We start from the raw sequence: 21,704 nt of genomic DNA, 5'->3' as shown, positions 1-21,704 counted from the left end.
TCATGATTTTAGAGTCCTGGGAATGAGCCCCACACCAGGCAACACCCTCAGTGAGAAGTCTGCTTGTCCCTCTTCCTCTGCTCCCTGCCCCCTGATTATTCTCCCCCTTTCTCTAATAAATAAATAAAATCTCAAAAAAAAAAAGAAACCCACACACAAGGAATTATTACTCTCGACATAAGCTCATTTTTCCTGTCAGATTGAGAGGCTGATGAGTTATAAGAATAAAGGCATCGAGTACACAGCTGTGTAGCATTAAATCTAGAAAGGGTTTTCACATATATTATTTCATTCCATTCTCTGAAAAACCTCTTGAGAATGGCGCTGCTGACTTCAAGTCTACTTTATAGAGGAGAAAAACAGGCTTGGACAGTGGAAGAAATGTGTCAGAAGGCTACAACTCCATTGTATGAATCCTTTATATAAGGTTCTAGAACAGCAAAAACTAACCTCTAGTGATAGAAATCAGAATAGTGGTTGCCTCAAGAGGGGAAGAGGACATGGGACAGGGTTTGACTGGGAGAGGAGGGGCACAAGGGAACTTTCTGGAGAGATGGGAACGTTCTTTATCTTGACAGGGGTATGGATTAGACAGGTAAATGCAACAGTCAAAACAAAATGCATTTCCCCGTATGAAATTATACCTCGAAAAGAGAAGTGAAACTCATATTTAAACCCAGTCCTTGGGGAATCTGGGTGGCTCAGTGGGTTAAAGCCTCTGTCTTCGGCTTGGGTCATGATCCCAGGGTCCTGGGATCAAGCCCTGTATCGGGTTCTCTGCTCAGCAGGGAGCCTGCTTCCTCCTCTCTTTCTGCCTGCCTCTCTGCCTACTTGTGATCTCTGTCTGTCAAATAAATAAATAAAATCTTTTTAACAAATAAATAAATAAATAAATGAACCTTTGGGGGTGCTCTAACCCAGAACCACTAAAGGCAGAGAACTAACTAGAGCTGAGACTAACAGTGTTGAGACAGGGAGCCTGGAGGTTAAGGGTAAGGAACAGAAGACATTCAATCAGAACTGAACCTAAAGAAACAAGGCTGAAGTGAGCTGCCTTTCTAATCCCTTAACAGACATACACACAACCCAGTTCATTGCCACCTGGGGAAAACTACAGTGAGAAACTGACACCTGAACAGACTCAGGCTCCACAGATGACAGGGAAGCCACCTTTTGGCCGGCACAGCTGGGGTGGAACCTACCACTGACCAGTCTTTATAGCGGCGAATGGTAACAACGCCAACTTTCTGAGCACTTTATGCCAAAACCGTTGCCACACACTCTTCATAGTGCCATCTTATTTCATCCTTGCAAAATCTCCGAAAGTAGAGATTATTACTGTCCTCATTTTACTGATAAAGAAATGGAGGTAAAGGGAAGCTGTCTAACTTGCTGCAGGTCACAGGGTCAGGAAGTGGTAGAGCAGGGGTGCCCACAAGTTGTGAGTGATTCCAGAGCTTAACCTCCCAAGCACTGGGCAAAACTGCCTTTTACTTAGTCACAGAAGAGAAGCTGAGGTCAACAAACCTAAAGACCTCCTCACAGTGTTCAAGTGAGTCCCACATCCACTCACTCAAGGCAAAAAGTATCACTGCCCTGGCATCAGGCCATGGTCTTGTGCTGGGAAGCTGAAGGCTGTCCAGACCGAATTTCCATCCTTCTTAAAGTTAGCTTCACAATGACAGACCACATTCTGTTCTTATTGTTAAATTTAATGTTTTCCAATTTGCAACATGCATTAAAAGCATAAAATCCCCTTGGCCTTTGCTTCCAGTGATGATCCAGGCTGTCTGGCACTCTTCCCAGTTTAAGCACTAAAAGGCCTCAGTCAAACCAGGATAGGCAGTCACCCTACCTTTGCTCCAGAAATGTTACATCCAAGAATTTATTCTAAAATGGAACTATTTATAAGATTGGATAATAGTCGAGCAGCTAAACAAATTACGTCAGAACCTGGAAATAAAATATTCTATAGGCATTAAAACATATAGTTAGAAAAGCTACATATCAACCTTGGAAAAAGACTTGCCAAAATACCCCATAAAATAAGGTAACTAAAAATACATGTGTAATTTCACAAATACTAAGTCATGTTAGAACATATTACAAGGACGGGGGTGATGCATAGAAAACTATAAACTGCTGGTTTACTGAGGTGGTAAGAGAAGTCAATTTTGTTCTTATTTCTAATTTTCTGGGATGATTCACTATATAACTTAATTTCTGTTCATGCTGATATGAGACCTAAGCAGGCAAGCAAACTACAACAAACGGCTGTTAAAAAATATATATATATACTCTCCACAGTAAACTCAGGGCCTGATTCTGTAGCTATTGTCCAATTCTCCACACACTGTTCCCGCTGGGTGCTGCCGCCCACACTCACCTCGGCCAGCTTGTTGAAGCCCTGTGAGTGGCCTTCCTGCCGCTCTACCTGGCACTTCCTGGCATAGCGACGGTTTCCATCCATTATAAAGGCAATGTGTTTGGGCATTGGGCCTGCCTGTGAAATAAGAAGACAAATGAATCACGCAGGAAGACACTAAACCCCTGGCTGAAAGGCTTGACTTAGATGTTAAGAGCTCCTATGAGAAATAACTGGGTATTTTTGAGCTGCTGGCTCAATAAATTGGTATTTACCTATTTATATAAATTCATTTATATTGAGCACTTACTACATGCCAAGTATTATACGAGGCTTTTTATACTTCATCTCAGTTTTTGCTTCATATAAACCTATAAAGTAAATAGTATTAGCTTCATTTCATAGGTGAAAAAATAGGCTCAGAGAGGTCAAGTGACTTGCACAAGTCACACTGCTAAGAAAAGTCCAAGTGGTTATTCAAACTGAGGTCTGTATGCTTCCAGAGTTCATCTTTTAACCATATGCGCTTGACCACCACTTTAGTTTCATGTCTCCACCTAGAAGGCACAGGAACGATACTGACAGCTACAGTCCAGTGGTAAGGGTATCCTCCACAGACAAGAGCAATCTACTCTATCCGACCACAAAAGGGGGCTCAATGTTGTTACTCCCCTAAATACCCATGAGAAGCTGAACACTGGGATTTTCAAGAAAATGTAAATGTCAGGAGCCATTTCAAAGCAAACAAATAAGACAGTTTGGGGACCCAATAAAATGTTTTATCTGGCTTAGAGCAACCTTTTGCTGTCCATCACAGCAAAAATGCACTCCTTAGCCTAATTTTCCTCACTGAAGGACCTCATCACTAACTACTTCCCCCATACCTCTCCAACATTTTCAGCTTTTGTCCTCCACGTCTTTTTTTTTTTTTTTTAAGATTTATTTATTTATTTGAGAGAGAGAGAGAGATCACAAGTAGGCAGAGGCAGGCAGAGAGAGAGAAGGGGAAGCAGGCTCCCCGCTAAGCAGAGAGCCCGATATGGGGCTTGATCCCAGGTCCCTGAAATCATGACCTGAACCGAAGGCAGAAGCTTAACCCACTGAGCCACCCAGGTGCCCCTCTCCACGTGTAGTCTTAAAAAAAGAAAAATTCCAGTCAAGTCATGCAGCTTTTTCTTCCTAACATGTGACTGCAGTGGTTCCCCAGGAAGATGCTTTCTATTTCCCCGTCTGCCAGAGATCACTTGGCATTTGTGTATGAATGTGCGGTGGGGGGATGGGGTACAAGGCTTGCTGACTCATAAGTTCACTGCTACACACTGCCTGACAGATTGCTGAAAGACAAAACCAGGCTGCCTGGCGTCAATCTCAAACCTGTTATATGCAGAAAATATAACATTGTTGTGATCCTCAGAGAAAAGCGGAGGCAAAATTTGGGCAAGGGGTGTAGGAAATAGAATGACTGTAGTCTTCAAACAGTTGAAAACAGCCCCAATAACAGCAGTCATTAAAAACCGCTAGACACTGGGATGCCTGGGTAGCTCAGTTGGTTAAGCAGCTGCCTTCAGCTCAGGTCATGATCCCAGGGTTCTGGGATCAAGTCCCACATCAGGCTCCTTGCTCGGCAGGGAGCCTGCCTCTCCCTCTGCCTCCGCCTGCCTCTCTGTCTGCCTGTGCTCACTCACTCTCTCTCCCTCTGTCTCTGACAAATAAATAAAATAAAATCTTAAAAAAAAAAAAAAAAAAACGCTAGACACTGTGCTGTTTTCAGTCTATGTTTCATCTCATCCTCAAAACAACCACATGAAGTCACATAGGTTAGTAAATGATAAACCAAGACTTCCATTCTGTTTGTCTCTAGAGTCCAAACTCTTAACCGTTATGCTCTACTGCAACATCAAGGAATGATTATTCTATCTAAATCCAGAGAACAGTGCAAGGAAAAGTAGATTAAAGTTCCAAGTTAACAAATTTCAGCTCCTTATAAGGAAGACCTAATGGTCTAGGTTACTCAATGATATTGGGAGGTCCTGGGGTTCCTAAAAGTGTGAACGTTAGGACAATAATCTGCCAGATGTAGACCTGGAAGTTACCTTGCAATTCAAACACTCATTGGTTCCATTATTTTATTTTTTTTTTTTAAGAATTTTATTTATTTATTTGACAGAGAGAGATCACAAGTAGGCAGAGAGGCAGGCAGAGATAGAGGAAGGGAAGCAGGCCCCCTGCTGAGCAGAGAGCCCGATGTGGGACTCGATCCCAGGACCCTGAGATCATGACCTGAGCCGAAGGCAGTGGCTTAACCCACTGAGCCACCCAGGCGCCCCATTGGTTCCATTATTAAATTCCACTTAACGTCATGTGTTACTCAATTTTAATAACAGGTTTTGACACAAGATTACCCAACTAACCAGGAGGCCAAGTGGTACTCACCTTTATGATGTTGGCACAGAACCGTTCCCAAAGTGACAGCTCTCCTTCCTTGATCCATGACATCGTTCCTGACCTGGCAGATGAGCCCAGAACAAGAAGACACCAGACAGGTAACCTTGGATAAACAAAAAAGAGACTAAATCACCAGAGCTTGCAAACTGCTTCGGATGACTTCGCAGAGATTTATCTGGACTGTGGAAAGTGGCTAGGTTTAGGATCCAAAGACTCTGGTCTGTAATTCTTCACCACCCAGAGTTTATAAGCCAATGAGACCTTTGGGGCAGAGGCCTTTCCTTGGTTTTGGCTTGGTGGACCTTGCTGCTATCCCCTTTTCCTCGGCATCTGCACTGACTGTTCCTGAACATCCCAGTCCACTTCCTGCCACATCGTAGTGCCTACATCCTGATCCTTCCCCGGTTTCCTTCTTCTCCATCTTCCCCGAGACCGTTTCCCATTCTGCGCACCAACACACTAATCCTTTCAGGTGTCGCCTCCGTCACCTCCAATCTCAGTATTCTCCAAATTATTTATTCCCTCATTCATCTCTTCCACTGTCCCCTCTGTTTCTCCCACAGCCGCCTCCCCGCCCAGCAGTCTCCCCTCTCGCCCACCGCTTGAACCCAGCACCTGCTCCGATCCGCCCGGCGCCTTCCAACTGCTCCACTTCCTCACGACGTGGCGCTGGAAGAACACGTCATCGTTGGGCGCTGGAACACGCCCCCTCTGTCAACCAATGGGCGGGGCTCCGCCCTGCGCCTGCGGGCTGGGAGGAGGGGCGGTGCTAGCGTTGCGGGCGAAATTCGCCCTCCCGGGATCCGAGAAAGGAGGATGGAGGGAGAGAGGTGGAGACCGAGCGAAAGACCGAGCGCCGCGCTCACGTGACTGAGGGGGCAGGGGAGCGGGCTCCGGGCCAAGTGGCGGGGTTCAGATCACCTGGGGGAGCCCGGAGGTCTGTAGAACCAGATCAGAGGTGTCAGGCAGGCTGCCCCACAGGGCAAGAGTTCGGGGATCCCCATGTCAGAAGCGCAAGGGCTCAGCAGCAGCTGGTAGCAGGTTAGGACTGTTAAGAAATGGGGCTGCTTGCTGGAAGTCCTGAGAAGTGGGCGTTGGGAGTCCTGGTTCAAGTCTTAAATTCTGTATTTACATGTTGTAGTTTTATTTAGTGGATTTAATTGCTTGTTAACTTCCTAGCCCTAGTCTGTCTCACAGACGCACTTACTATCAATGCACCTTGTGACTTAAAGCACTTATATTTTGGGCTTTTCATATTCAGGACCTGCCCAGAGCAACTCAAAATGGGATTGAGGCTGGGAAGAGCTCTAAGAATGACCAATGAAAGGCCATCAGTTAACCCTGATCGAAAGATCAAAGGCATTAAGCTCTGGAACCTTTTAGGAAAACTGTTGCAGGAACTTGAGGGACTCACAAAAGAAACTAAAAAGAGTTCAATTTTCTAAAAATAAATAAGTAAATAAATAAATAAAAATAAATTAAAAAAAATTGTTTTCAATTTCTAAAGAACCTTATTGTAGTTTCTCACTTTGTAGTCTCATCAAGGAAACAAGGCCAGGAAGAGTTCTTGCACTGGTAGCTCCCAGTTCATCATGTCACGTGAAAGGGTTACTTTTAACACACGTGATCAAAGAAAGCCCTAGAGAGGAGTAACCCACCCCATGAATAGTCTCAAGCTTTTCCCTGCTTCCTGCTTTGCATCCTGAGAATTAAGTTTCAGTCTAGCTGATTAGATCAATTTTGCAGGAAGACCATTTTCTGAAGCCCTGCAGTTTGCTTTCAGCTACTTCCGTGGTCAGTTTTGACTTTTGGTATGAAGTTTCTGGAATGCATGTATGAAACTTCTTACTCTTGTCCTGCCGTTCCTGTGCACTTTGTGTACTAGATGGCACGCCTCCAATGAATTTTTTAAAAAATCCCCTCCCTTGTTGGGGAAGGTCGGGGAGGGGGGACGCTAGATGTTTTAAAATACAATGTTCATTAGAAAGCTACCACACTTGGCCTCCAAGAAAATGTTAACGTTTTTGTATAGCTAATCAGTGTTACTTCCTCTGGCCTCAATTTCCCTAGTTTCACTATTTCCCTGCCTGGGGTGCTGCAGGGGGCTAATTAATTAAGATTTGTAAAAGGCTTTGAGGAGCAGGGGAGAAAGTATTAGGGTCTCATGCCCCAAGCCATGGCCCCATCCTTTCATCCCAGCCAGTGGCACAGGCAACCCCATTCTTATGCATGCCATGCTCCTAATCCCCTCTTGAATGTGGCAGCTTCCAAGGAACAGGACAAGAGGCCTTAACTAGAAACAAAACTCCACTGTAATGAGGTGCTAAGAGGACTGAATTTTCAAATTCATTTTTAACAAAATGGCTGAACAGGAACTGTAATGGCTCTTCCCTGACTTGAGTCCCAGTCCAAGAAGGTAGGAATTATAGAAGAAAAAACAGCCTAAAGACCCAACAAGAGGACAGTTTCAGTACCAATAAGTTTTTATTTATTCATTGTATTTTCCCAGGGTAAAGAGAAGGGAAAAGGGACAGCATGTGTGTTACAAAACAATAGCAAGTGGGAAAGGAATTATCTGGCACAGCAAAATCAACCATCAAATAAACACTCCCCAGAGATGGGAGTTACTAAAGCCCCAGGGGGCTCAGTCTCCTGCAGTTCAGAAAGGAGGGGAAGGAATCAGGGAAAGAACAGATAGGTACAGCTTTCCTACCACCCCCCCGCCATAAATTCAAAATTCAAGATTTCACACAAAGCTTTGGTTTCTAGCAGTAAACATGGAGTTACATTCGTCCGTCTCCTATTAAACAATCTTGCGGCCGCTTTGACGTAAGTTTCTTACACCTGCATAAAAGTTCCTGAGTGACTTGGATATACATTCATCTTCCCTTTCTTGGTCTCCCAACCCTACTTTCTATATGGAAGGCCCGCACCCTTCATTGCTTCTGCTGCTCTCTACCCTAAGACTGGAGATTCAAGTAGGTTTATTCCAACCAAATATAAGCATATTAATATGAATCACATCAAGGAATGGTTTTGGCACAGGAGATTGGGAACAAGGGAGGAAGTGTTCTTCGCTTCTACCAGATGGAAATGTGGATGTGTGGGGGCTTCTGGGGGGAGGGGAGATAAATGAGGGGTAGGGTAGGAGTCAGGTTTTTAGGACAGAAGATCTGGCCCAAAATAGGAAATAGGGGAAGGGAACACAAAAGAAAGGCTGGTTTAAGACCGCCACGCTTCCAGAGGATCACCAAGCGATGTTCCAGATTCTTTTCCTGGTGCAGAACTTTTGTCAAAGATGCTTTGGCTATTTTTCTCAATACAAAGAGAAGTTTGTAAACAATAAAACCCCAAAAGAACATGGAGAAGACCAACACATTCTATTTACACAAACCAGGCCACCTAGCAATCACCCAATCTGCTATTAGTGAAGTCCTACGAAACCCAGACAAATAAGGTAACTGGGGGGGGGGGGCAACGAGCAGGGGAGACAAGAACCCAGGATCAGACACACATCACCCAATGCGTTCTATTGCATTTGCCCCGTTTCAACAGTGAGGTAGGTTTGTGGTGAACTCACAGCATGTAAATAAAACCTTTTCTCCTTTAGCTACCACGACACTATCACTGCTACAGCAGGGCATGGCACTGGCTCTGGGCACCTCGAAGAAGCCATGGCTTATGGAATCTCTGGAAGCCAGCAAGAAAAGCCCAGAATTTATAAAGGTTAAGAAATTTAGCCTTTGCTTCACACACCCATCCCTGGGCAGCTCAAGATGGGTCCAGAGTTATTATTCTTAAACCCAACCTTACCAACTCATTTTAAAATACGCATGTGCACACACACACTCACACACATACACCCTGTTGTGCATGGTAGGCCTAGCCCCAATCCAGTAGAGGATGCATCTGGTATGTAAAGTGAGTCCTGTCCCCTGGGATTAGAAATCTGGAACAGGAATCCCTTATTACACGTATAGACAACTAATCTGGGCTTCCCCTCGGCACCCTTCAGCTGGTGCAGCCTCTCCTAATACTACTTCCTGGACCATCTTTTCCTGTTCAGACCAATTTCCAATCTTAAAGCAGGAGGTCAAGTCATGGGGAAACAGAGTTAAAACCTAGTCTCCCACGGATCACTGAAGGTAGAGGGGTTTCAAGAGAACACTATGGCAGAAAAGCCAGCTCTAATTGCCAAAAGTGAGGTAGTTCAATAGGCTATGCACTCCAACTAGATGTTCGCCCTGGTGCTCAAACAGCAAACATTCCTGCTGTGTAGACCCGGAGCTGCTGCCGACTTATCCCTGAGATCGCTCATGTACCTGAGAACACAGTGCAGGAATGAGGGCCTTAAGATTAAAATACACAAAAATACAAAACCAGAATATTTATATTACGAAAACAAAGTTAAAATGCACAAGATACGTCATTCGCACACAGCTAGTGCAGTTGGCATCCTGGAGAAAGTGGGGCCCAAGGTGCGCTTATCCATGGGAGCAAATAAATAAAATTCTGTTGGCCCGGAATGGGGTGGGAGTCTGCTTAGGAACAGTAGGTCTGTGGCCGTTCCCCCAACCATCCTGTGGCTACTGTCACAACCCACTGCTTGAGACAGTCCTCGGCACCCTATATCCCAACAGTGGGTTACGAGACAAGATGTGGAAAAACCCTGCCTTACCCCCAAGAGACTCCTGCCCACAGAATGTAGTGGTTCGTGGGTTGGGCCCATCAATCTGGTCTCATGCTTAATCTCTACATTCTGGCATGGGAAAAATTACTATTACATCTCCTTCTTCAAAAGGAAAACCATTTCCCTCTCCAGGCCACGTTCCAAAGTTGGAGATCCGGGGGTGGACACTCAGATAAAGCACACAGGGAAGGATTTTCTCCAAAACCCTCGAGAGCATCTGGATAGAGCACGGTTGGAGTTCATTGGCCTCACCCCTTCCCCCCTACCCTGCACCAAGAGGGAAGAGGGGGTGATGCTGTGGACCCCGGCCTGAGATGCACGGCAGAGCCAGCTGCCCCCTACCCGCCCTGCCCCCACTTTCTCCACTCTGCCGATTGCTGCCTCCTCCTCAAAACTTCCTGATCGCAAAAGAATTGCCCCCACCCACTGTAGCTCAATTCTGGGCCTCTGGGAGCAGGGCAGGGCTATGGATCTCTTCTTCTTCTTCCTCCCGAAAGTAGGCAGGCTTTCCCTGTGAGCTGGGTGCCTGCTGGGCCTTCAGGGGACACGAGGCCACCATATGGCTGATGCTTTGGCAGAAGTGGCACTTCTTAGGCTGGGGTGGCAGCTTGCATTCCTTGGCATGGTGGTCTAGACCTCCACAGTTGTAGCACCTGGTACAGAGCAGGACGGGAAAGTTGAGAAAGGAGCTAGAGCACAAGTCTACCTCTGAGTGAGGACACCTGGGCTCTGTTCAATTACTCTATCACTCCCCTTCCTGGAAACTCATTTCCCCACTTAGAAAAGGAAGAATATGACCACGACTGATACTTCCAAGTTCTTCCCAAATCTGTAATTGTCTAGATGGTATTTTCAGATTCAGGTCAACCTGAAAATACTGAAATATCAATGGAAATCATGGACCCCAATTAGGAATTGCAATTTGGAAGATAGGTAAGATGCTACCTACCTAAGATGCTACTCTTAAGAAGTGGTACCTGTCCTTCACTAAAAAAGAGAGATAATTAAAGGACTCAGACTATATGGTCTGCTCCAGGACACAGGGAAGACAAAAGAAACCAGCCACTTGGGAGAGATCTAGAAGAAGCAACAGGGACATACACCAGTTTGTCCCCAGCACTTAGACTTTCACATTCGTGGTCTCCTTTGCTTCTAAAATAATCAATAAGGCCAGCATCACTACCCCTAATTAGCCATGGAGGCAAGAGCTCACAAAGCAAAATTACTTGTCAAGTCAAAGAGCTAGGTTATCAAGTGCCCTTCTCACCTACAGCCCTCTCCCCACCTCCCACACCCTAAGGCAGAAACCCAACACCCGAATTGTTGCTTCATTTTGTTCTTTGGTGTCCTGGTCCAAGAAAGGGGCTAGATCGGGAGAGCACTCCCCTTTCAAGGGGCCTTCATACCTGTCTCCCTTTGATCTGCGTTTCTGCATGTTCTTCCCTTTGGGCCGCCTCTCACTCCCAATACAAAACACCCCACCAGGGCCGGTGACCCTGATGGATTCTAGGCCCTTAGCAGACTTCTTAAAGGTGAACTCCACTGCCTCACCCTCCTTCAGGCTCCGGAAGCCCTCCATGTGCAGCTTGCTCTGGGGAAGGGAAACATGATTTAATATTAGTCTCCATTCTAACACCAAAAAACTGCACACACACATTCTTGTAGAGTATGAAGAAGAAATGTAATATTTCCATGTTTTCAGTAAAGAAAATGTCAATCAAAAGAGCCACCACAGTTAAGAACAAGAGATCTATGTTACATGAACAAAGAACAATCATTACATAAACAGATGCCGTAATATTTTGGGTAGGGTAGTTATTCTCATTTAAACTAAAATAGAACAGATGGGAAGTTCTTAAACTTAGCATTCATAAGAAATCAACAAATAGGGCGCCTGAGTGGCTCAGTGGGTTAAAGCCTCTGCCTTCAGCTCGGGTCATGATCCCAGGGTCCTCGGATCGAGGCCCACATTGGGCTCTCTGCTCAGCAGGGAGCCTATTTCCTCCTCTCTCTCTGACTGCCTCTCTGCCTACTTGTGATCGCTCTCTCTGTCAAATAAATAAATTAATTTAAAAAAAAAAAGAAATCAACAAATAGGGGCGCCTGGCTGGCTCAGGAGGTGGACTGTGTGGCTCTTGATCTTGGGGTCAAAAGTTCAAGCCCCATGATGGGCTTAGAGATGGAAGGAAGGGAGAGAGGCAGAGAGGGAGGGGAGAGGAGAGAGGAAAGGAAGAAGAGAGGAAGGGAAAATAAACAAATACAAAATTGTAAAATATAACACAGCCTTGTACACTTTAAAAATATTGAGGTGTGAAAAACAAAGTTTGAGTAAGTACAGAACAATTAAGTGGGATGCATGCTCCTGGACTGGGTCCTGAAACAGGGCAAAAAACCCATTCTGACAACTCACAAAATTTACATATGGAATACAGATAAATGTTTCAATATTAATGCCCAGGGTTTTTTTTATCTTTGTACTGAGATTGTGAAAGGGAATGACCCTAGTTTCCAAGATACACACTGAAATATTTAGCAATAAAGGTGCCTGATGTATCTTATGATTAAGGAGCCAAAAAGACAAACCATAAGAGACTCTTAGTCTCACAAAACAAACAGGGTTGGGGGCGGGGGGGGGGGTGGGGTGGGGTTATGGACATTGGGGAGGGTATGTGCTATGGTGAGTGCTGTGAAGTGTGTAAACCTGGCAATTCACAGACCTGTATCCCTGGGGCTATTAATACATTGTATGTTAATTAAAAAAAAAAAAAAAGGAGCCAAAAAGTGTATCTGTACAAGAAGAATGACAAGGCAAATGCGACAGAATATGAAGACTTGCTTAATCTGGGTAAAGGTCCTATGGGGCGTTCTCAGGATTATTCTTGCAACCTTCTTCCAAGTCTGGAATTCTATCAATGTAATGTTCCTGCAAGGTCAAGGGAAAAGACAGTATGACCCATGCAGATGGATCAGTAAGTTTAGTCCAAGAGACCCAAGTGTATATAGAGAAATCAACAGGTGAAGAAAACAGTTCAAACTGTTGAGAATATTAGCTACCCATTTTGGATATTGAGCAAGACTTCTATATTGTCTATCTCATTTATGCAAAATATATTCCAGAGGGTTTAAAATCAAAGTGTTAAAAAAAAAAAACAAAAAATAAACACCTTGTGAAAGTCAAGAGATAGACTGATAAAACTTGCTATGAACCAAGAGGTAAATAAATCTGAATTATTTGACTTGAACAGATGACCAGATACTACTGGGTGAAGGAAAAAAAGATCAAAAGATCCAGAATGTTTGAAACAATCCCATTAAAACACCATGTTTATACCATTATTGGGAGTTCTCACATAGCTGAGCGACAATAACAGGGTCAGGAAAAACCCAGGGTTCCCCTTTTAAAGCTCACAGTCTTGCCACTTAATACATCAACATCTCCATGCTGGTGGAGGTGACCCCCCTCTCCCATACCCTCCCCAGGACAGACTTCATGATAGCTTACTCCATTTCGGTCAAACATCCAAAGAGTGTATCAAATGTCAACAAAGTGCAGTCATCGAAAATAGGGTTCAGAGAAGCAAAAAGACCACTGCACCCAGTCTTGGCTTGCGGGAGCTTGAATAAGGAACATTATGTTACGCAGGTGGTGGTTGGTAGGAGGAATATTTCAAACTGGGACTTGGGCCTTAGGGGCAACATGCTCTCTAGCCAGATGGGATCCCCAATTTATCCATCGTTTAAATTGTTTTAATTCAGATGGCATTTCTGAAGACAAAGGTCCCACTGGGATCACCAGCAAAAAGCCTAAGCCTGAGAGCTACACACCGTAGTTCCTGAAATGTTGGTTTTACCAACTGTTGGCTGCATGACCTAAGTCAATCGTTCACCTTTGGCCCTCAGTTCCTTCAGAGACTGTAGTAATAGGTACATTACCCAACTAAGCTTCTAATGAAGATTATGTGGGTATGGAAACATCAAGAATGTGCTCAGCTAATATTTCATGTATTATTATCTATAGCTTTTGTTCCCCCAGTTCCATCATAGGAATAGCCTCTCCCTTCTTTTCCTTCCCACAGGAACAGCCTGGGACAGGCGGACGGCTCCCCTCCCCCAAGGTTGAAGTGAGGGCAGGGGCAGAGAGTCAAAGCAGGAAATAAAAACAATGCAGAAAGGCGAATGCTGTTGCACCAAAACAACTCTGATGTAAGTTACATTTGACTTGTTTCTTACTCAGCTAGGACAAGCCAATCTGCCAGGAGGTACAAGCCCAGGTCCTCCCATTTGCTTAGTGGGCTGCGAAGCTGGGACACTCCTAGCTCCAGTTGTGATGGTGGAGCAGATAAGTGTTTAACAACAAGGGTTTGGAATCTGAGGGCCTGTTATTCCCTTTCTGTGCTGACCTATAAAATGGAGCAAAAAGTAATTTTATAGAGGAGCTCTGAGGTTTTGTGCATGAAGAGTAGTTAACACAGAGCCTGTACACACAAATCCTCAGTGAGCGGAAATTATCATCAACCCCTTCAGACTGGAACAGGGCAGGGTCACAATGAGAACCAAGTTATCAGGAGTCTCAAAATTTTAACTCTGGTTTTTATAACTACGGAAACTCGGAAAAAAAAAATCTATTTACACCTCCTAGGTTTACTGGGAGAACAAGACAATACCAGTGGGGGCAATGTGAAAACTGCCTGGTACTCTTGGGTCATCCACTCCCCAGGATTGGAGGATCTGAGGTCTGTAAGATCTCAAAAGTTAAAAAAAAAAAAAAGCCAAAACAAAACAAAAAATAACCCTGCAGGCACCTTACCATAGCTGGTCAAGATTTAGACTGGTGGTCTCCAGGGGTGGCTCCCTGCCCCCCCAACCCCGCCCCTTTCTACAACACATAGTTTGAATTCCTCTCTTATCAGATAGGTAATCACCGTGCTGCCCCACTGAGCTGGCCTCACAGGGCCTGCATCAGAAAGGAGCCTGAAATTCTTGCTACCACCCCCACCCCACCCCCAACCACACACAAAGCAGGGCCCCGCCCCTCTCCCCATCCCCTCCAAAAAAAGAAAAGGCTTGGGGGGGGGAGGGGTAAGGCTTGAGCTCCCCCAATAGAGCCCAGCCCCAGGAAACAAAGAGTTGACACTGGTTGGTTCTGGTGGTCAGATTCCTGGAGTTCCTGAGGCTGCAGCTCCGAACCCCCCACCCCCACCCCACATTCACCACATTCATCAGTTCCTTCCTCTCCACGTTGGGGTTATGGTCACGGAGAGAAATGGAGAGACACCTTTCTTCCCCAGTCAAGTCGGCTGGGTCTGCCAAAGTCACCACCAATAGTAGCCATCCTTCCTTCTTCCCGACCTGCCATCCCAGCCTTACAGGGACAGAACTACACAGGACCCCTGCCCCCCTAACCCTCGCCTCTGGTCAAATCCTTTATGCAGGAACCTGAATGAGGATTATTTATTCTGATCAATTATTTGAAAAGTTGGGGTGGGGGAGGGAGACAGGCTTCCTTCCCATCTTACCTAGTTTGTTCGGCGAAGGAGGGTGGGCAGTTCCCAGGGGACCCATTGCACTGGGGAGGATGGCATTTCTTTTGGGTGGCAGGGAAGGGCTCAGGCCAATTCAATATTTAGACCCTCTGCTTCCTTCTTAATACCTCACCACTGTCTCCACTAACCTTCCACTCTTCAAACACTCCAGCCCCAGCATCAATCTGGGGCTTCGGCAGTTCACATAAAAGGAGTGACATTCTGTCATTCAGAGAATGGAGTGGAGTAAAAAGGACACTTGAGTTTCCCTGGAACTTGCTCTCTGAAGGTCGGACATACATGGTTTGTTTTTTTTTAACCATTTGTAAAAGCAAGGCCACCCCCTTTATCACCAGCTCCAACAATGCCCATGTTTAGCCGCACTGCTCCCTTCTGCTGCTTCTGTAGCAGGAAACTTGCTTTGGTTTCAGGGAGGCAAGCATGACAGGAGTTCCTGGTTTTTCTGCAGCTCTCAGGGCCATTCCAGCAAAAGACTGTCTAGTGTGCTGTCTATTCCCTCAGCCCTAACCACCTAGCGGTACACAAACGTTGGGGAATAACCCAAGTTCCCCACTACCCAAAGTCACTGATATTTACTCATGCTTACTAAAAGCTAATTAGAGCTCTAAGCACTTAACCCCTTATACCAAGTCTGCCAAGTAGGCCTCATAATCACCCCATGTTACCACTGAGATCAGGGAAGCAAAGAAGGGAAGTATATCGTCCAAATTCAGTGAGCCACAGAGGTGCTCTGATGCCCACTAGCCTGACCCTCCAGCCAGTGCTATGCAGTATAATGCAAATCACACATACATATTCTAGAACTTTCTGAACCAGAAGTAAAGGAAGCCAATGAAAGAAAGGACTCAGTCCTGAGGTGTCATCATAGTCCTCCTACCTGAGCTTCATTCCTGAAGGTAGGGCTTGGTAGGGGCTAGGAAACCAACCGGTTCTACCTGAAACAGCTTGTCTGATGATGTGTCAGAGAGGGTTGAGGAAAGAGATCAGCCAGAACTAGAGGCTGCCCACACAGGGACAGCCCCCACATGGCACCTCTGCTCAGATGCAGCGGGGACCCCAGCTCCTGCGTTCTCCACCAGATGGCGCTGTTCAGCAGCCTGTCTGCACTGAAAGCCAGAGCGGGAGACTGAAGGAACAGCCAGATTGGGAACCGCGAAGCCTTATCTCCCCAACTCCTGGGGCAGTCAGTAATCGTCTGTCCTCAGGAAAGCGTTTCAAGGGGATCACACTTTCAAGGACAGGGAACTGACTTCTCACCAGGCCCCCATCCACCCAAGGGGTGCAGGAGAAAGGGTCCTGGAGTTTTCAGCCAGAAACCTAGTTGTTCACTTACTCTTCTTGGAATTTGAGTTCCTGCTTGAATTAAGTAACTCCAAGCTGAGATCATTTGAAGTGAGTTTGTACACACGAGGTACTATCCCTGAAAATTTTCTCCTCCTCCCCCACACCACCTGACCCCAGACTTCATAGAGATAGTAACTGTTACTCTTGCCTGCAGGAAGAAGGGATGGTGGAGGCTTTCCCTAGAGCAGCTCCCGCCTCCGCCCCCCCAAAACAGGCAATTCTAGTAGGGTGGTTTGATTAGGAATGTTCAAGAAACAACCTTGCCCTGGGGAAAGTCACTAAAAACCACTTACCAGCTGAAAGGTGACAAGTTTCTCAGATTGAAAACTCACTCAGGATCGTGGCACAGCCTTTCCTTGGGACACTGTCTAGAAAGCATGTCTCTTCAGAAAGAGAGACCCGAGAAGATCCCATAATGCTCAAATTAACCTCTACCAACTTTCTGAAAATTAGGGTGATTCACTTAGTTTTTTAAAAATCTGATTTGTCTGGTTAAGATGAAGAACTACGGAATGACCAAACTTGTGGCTTCCAGTCCACAAGCAGAAACCAGAGGATCCCATCTGGGTCTCCACACTGTGACATTCAAGCCACCAGCTTTCACCATGCCCCTCAGAGCCCAACCCTATTTCAGACCTCAGTTCCGAAAGAGCAGTTATCAGCATAACACACCCTCCCTTATCTCTAATCTTTTTCTCTGGAGGAAGATCTCTGCTGACAGGGACCCCAAACTGTTACTGTCCTCCTGATTTAGGAGCTCCTTCTTTCTTCACAGGCATTCCTTCTGCCCACCAAGCCCATACTAGTGTAATAGGAAGAAACTAACCAGACAGCTAGCTAGTCCCACTCTTTAGAAGAGCTTACAGGTTAGTTAGAGGAGAGGTAAGACAAGCACATCACTAACTAGATATGAGGTGAGTAATCAGAAGCACCAGTAAAGTTATAAAGCAGGTGGGAAATATCTCTACATTCTCCCCTCCCCAACCCCAGCACCCAGGAGTCCTAATCCAGACCCCGCCTGAGGTAGCTCTCCCACTCAGCCTTTGCAGAAAAAGCAAGCCACGTGGCTTCAGTATTGAAATTTTTTCTCCTAACCCAAACTTGGTCCCTTAGTCAGCTTGGGGCTCTTCTTTTGCCTCAGGCCTTCCAATGCCGCTTTTTAGCTAGAAAGCCATCTCAGACATAGTTGGGATCTGAAGAACTGTAGAGTAAGCAGGGAGCCTTTTCTGGTGCTCCAATTTCTACAAATCTTGCGGATTTGGGAGTTGAGCCACAGGAAACATGAGTTAAGCCAAAACTCTTACAATAGCTATGAAGATATCAAAATTCTTGGTGAATCTTAAACAATTTTGTGGCTTCTTGCTCCTGCTTTCCCTGTGTAACTATTTCTCACCTGAGGGGGGATTCTGCCTCTGGGACGGCATGGTCTGGAGATGTTTTTAGTTGTCACAACCAAGGGATGCTCTGAGCAAAGGGTTATCTTCCTCAAAATATGTCAATTGAGGTTGAGAAACCTTAATTTAAGGGTGGGCCATCTGCCAATACTATGATTCTTAAATTCTCGTAAACACATGGTTAAGCAGAGGTTCTGGATCTAAAGATGTGTCTGAACAGAAGTGTTGTTTAGAGAAATCTCTTTTACCTTTTTTTTTTTTAAGGGTAAGGGGAGGTTTTCTTTCCTACTCCTCTACTCCTGGGGAGGCCTGAATTGTTTTGAGAGGGAGCACAAGAACAGTCGTGAATAGTGCTAGAAACCAAATAAGCCCAACCTTGGAAAGGAAAAGAAAATATTAAATTTCTTTCCCCCCTTTTCCTTTCTTAGAAAGGGGCTTCCTGACCCTCTCCCCTGGCAGACATTTAACGGGACAATTATCCTTCTCATCATCTCGGGCTCCAGGATACCCACCACCAGCAGCCAAAGAAGGGGAGGTTTTCTTCCTAAAGAGAGCAGCCTTACCCCCTTCTCAGCTGCCCCCCCCCCAATACCCAGACTTTGGGAACACGGGAACACATTCCTTCCACAGAACAATCTTTAGGGACTGTCCTGAATCTACTCTACATTAGATCCCCAAAGAAATAGTTCAGATTTCTCAAGTGCAGGGACTATAATCACCAGTCTACTGCTGTCGTAGGGTTTGAGGATCAACCCGAGCCCGGGCAGCATGCTATCCTACCAGGTAAGGTTCAGGGAATTTCCACTCATTGTCCTCTGTGACTGTTGGTAGAGGGCATTTAGAAGACAAATTCTTGATTCCTTCTCCCTGCTCAACTCCCTCTTGATAACTTACTCAACAGTGGCATGTCCCTGGACATTCCAAGACCCTGAAATCCAGATTATCTCCCAAATGACCCATTTAAAGGAGCTTGATGCAGTTTCCACTCCCCAAACCTGAAGATCCTGGCTTTCCTCTAGAAAATCCAGTATTTTCCAACTGCTTTTGATCCCAATGTTAAGTGAATTGGGGCACAGATTCATCTGTTCAGGAACACCTTCCTTGGGACTGGACAGCACTAACGAACCCCAGATGAGGGGCTACATTCCTTCCAGCCCCTATTTGGCAGCCTTTGGAAGGGACGCAAGAGAATGTTGGGTCTCTTTAATTCCAAGCCTCCCAAAATTGGGGAAGCTGTCCAGTCCATCTCCAGACCAAGAGATTTTAATCTCTTTGTGATCAGATAAATGGGAAAGTGGGAGAGCTGGCTACCCCGCTGAGGAGGGCCATTCAAAGCTGGTTCCTGTAATAAAGTGATTTAATAGATCTAAAGAGGCCAATTCCCTTCATTCTCCCGCAATTACTTCCTGTGGGTTATCATTCACATATGTAAATGAGACAGGGAGTTGGGGGCAAAGCCTGAACAAGTTGTCGGGTGGTTGGGGGTGGGGGTAAAGGGTGGGAGGAGATACTGGACGCAGCCAGGAGGTGGGAAAGTAAGCTGCGGCGTACCCACCCGGCAGGGCAGATGTTCCAGTAGCCCAGTGACCCCCCCCCTCCCCGCCAAGTACCCCAACATGAACTGGGTCCCGGCACTCCCCCATCTCCCCACTCCGTGTCCTCGCGTGGAAGAGCACGCTCGGGAGACTTCCTGGCAGCCTCCCACCAGTCCACCCAGGATCTCCCTTCTCCACCCCTCCCCCTCCAGAATACCATCCCTGAGGCTCCAACCCTTAATCCCCACATCCTCCTTTCCCCTCCCCCCAGGCTCCTAAAGCCAACCTCTCCGAAGTAACCCCTCCCTGCCCGGTCTGGGTGTCAACCTATGATCAATTTCTCTTCCCAGTCCCACACCAAACCTCCGAAGGTGGAAGGGACTCTAACAGCAACTTCCTTTCCGTGGTTGCTATGGGTGGCTGGTGTCCCAGGACCACCGGAACACTTCTAAGATATACAGGAGGGGGTGAAAGGAAGAGGAAGCCGGGGAGGAGGGGAACCTGAAGTCTCTGGCTCCTTGTTCGAGGCTGGAATGTTAGGACAGCAATCAATGGCCGTCTGGGGCCATAAATGCCAAGCAGAGAATAGGTCCAGAGGCTAGACTCCTCCACCCCCTGCCCTGCGACACTGAATTTCACCCCCACTGGGCTGCCTTGCTTTAACTGAGAACTTGGGGTTGTGACCTAACTCCCTCCCAGCCCGGACTAGGAATCTAAGGCCTGGACTCCGGTTTTCCTTCCTGGTGGAACTCCACGGCCAAAGCCCAGTAGGTTAATTATGTGCCTGAGATGGGTACGTTGGAAGAGGTTTCAGGTTCCCAGAGTCTTCAAGGATCGGCCAAACTCACTAAGGCCCCAGGGCTTGAGTTTTGGGTGACCACCTGGGTGAGGAGACCCAGCTGACTTCTCAGCTTTACCCCTGCTTGATCCCAGAGAGGTTTGCCTGCCTCTCTCCCGCCACAGAGCTCCATTCACACTTTAGTCAAAGACGCTGGGCGCTCAAGGCCCTGAACGGGGCATGTGCTTCCCTGGCCGGCCTGCTCGCCCTCCCCCCACCGGCAAGCACAATACAACCTTAGTTTCTGCCACATGGGGTCACCTCCCTGCCCCCTGCCCCCTTCCCAAGGGAAAGAGGTAACAGACACGTGGTAAGCCAGAAAGGTTCCGGGAAAGGTTAGGGGTACTGTTCATAGACTCAGCAACCCTCCCGGTCCCGTTGGAGTTAATGGGGACTCAGGACTGGGGTGCCACGACACAGATGGGAGCGCACAATGAGGGCCCACGATCTCCCTCAATATAACAGCCGAGTCTGTCCGCCCAACCTTGAATATGCGCGCCAACATCCCCTTCCCCCGGCGAAGTTCCCAGCGTCTGTCTCACCTGGTGCACAAAGACATCCACCGGGGGGTCAAGCGCGACCCCTGCGCGGGCGGTCATGGACAGGAAGCCGAACCCCATGCGCACGTTGAACCACTTACAGATGCCGGCACCGTGCAGCAGCTGCGGCTCCTCGGCCGCCCGGGCGGCGTCCTCCTGCGCCTCCTCCGGCGCCTTGGCGCAGCCACCTGGAGGTTGGGAGGACGCTCAACTGGGGGGCCACGGAATCGGAGGGTGCTCTCGAGACCCAGCAGGGATACCCGAGTGTCCAGCCCGCGGATGGGCACCCAGGTGGCTGCAGCTACCAACCACCTGGCGAGGAAAGACATGTCCTGGCCGCCTCCCGCGCTCCCCAAGCTTACACTTAAGCCAGTGTTGCCCCAAAAGTTTTGCTCCTCTTCCCACAACACGTTGCCTGGGGATAGATGGCCGGACAGGCCCCTCCTCTTCTCTCCCTCCGCCCCCGTAGCCTCGGTGTGCACGCCACTGGGACACCAGGGTTCCTTGGTCCAGAAATGGCCCCTGAAGCAGGAGGCCGCACAGACTTAGGGTCCTTCGACCAGTCTGGAGGACATTTCCCCACCTCCCTTTTATGTGGCTCCTGGGCGCCCCTGAAACCTAAGGTGTCCCCAGTAAGTCCCGAGCTCGAACCTGCAAACTGCTGGTTTGACACAGAGCCCATGGTAGTCGGCTGAGCCCACGGCCCCGGGCCCCTGGTCGGGTGGCTGCTGGCCCCAGAGAAGTCCGGAGGCAAAGGGGTGGCTCGGAGAAGAGGCCGCTACATCTTCCCCAGCACAATAGCGGTGGGAGGGCCCACGGCTTTTCAAAGGCTCCCAAATTCTAAAAGACAATGACCCAACCCCCCGCGGGCAGCCCCCTCCCCTCCCTCTTCTTTCCCCTCCCTTTCCCTCTGGCTCCAGCTCCGGCCCTCCCCCATCGTTGTGGTCTCTGACACCTCTGGGGTGTCTCTTCTCAGAACCTTGAGGTTTGACACCCCCTCCCCACACACAC

The 21,704-nt window shown here is 47.4% G+C and overlaps 2 protein-coding genes across 5 annotated transcripts in view; both read right to left on the bottom strand.

Moving 5' to 3' along the window:
* Nucleotides 1-5,518, bottom strand: part of DHDDS (dehydrodolichyl diphosphate synthase subunit) — a 32,526-nt gene extending 27,008 nt beyond the window's left edge. For 3 of the 4 annotated variants that reach the window (XM_013047296.2, XM_013047304.2, XM_045064006.1), the window contains exons 1-3: nt 5,426-5,518; nt 4,799-4,913; nt 2,387-2,503 (exon numbers count right to left, since the gene is read on the bottom strand). In XM_013047296.2, coding sequence (XP_012902750.1) covers nt 2,387-2,503; nt 4,799-4,861 — 180 coding nt within the window. In that variant the 5' untranslated portion in view covers nt 4,862-4,913; nt 5,426-5,518. Of the gene's footprint in view, nt 1-2,386; nt 2,504-4,798; nt 4,914-5,409 lie in introns of all 4 variants that reach the window. The other variant, XM_013047301.2, reaches the window with a different exon arrangement.
* Nucleotides 5,519-7,275: 1,757 nt separating this feature from the next.
* Nucleotides 7,276-21,497, bottom strand: LIN28A (lin-28 homolog A). The gene is made up of 4 exons (XM_004741101.3): nt 21,345-21,497; nt 20,697-20,881; nt 10,907-11,091; nt 7,276-10,153 (listed from the first exon to the last, which is right to left on the bottom strand). Exons 1-4 carry the CDS (start codon nt 21,373-21,375, stop codon nt 9,934-9,936), a joined length of 621 nt encoding a protein of 206 aa, XP_004741158.1. The 5' UTR covers nt 21,376-21,497; the 3' UTR covers nt 7,276-9,933.
* Between the last annotated feature and the right edge of the window lie 207 nt (nt 21,498-21,704).

This window comes from Mustela putorius, unplaced genomic scaffold (genome assembly GCF_011764305.1).
Source record: "Mustela putorius furo isolate JIRA1106 unplaced genomic scaffold, ASM1176430v1.1 tig00003853_pilon_pilon_pilon, whole genome shotgun sequence".
In the NCBI taxonomy this organism is placed as follows: Eukaryota; Metazoa; Chordata; class Mammalia; order Carnivora; family Mustelidae; genus Mustela; species Mustela putorius.
The sequence above is the reverse complement of the archived record's forward strand: the minus strand, read 5'-3'. Positions and strand labels throughout refer to the sequence as shown.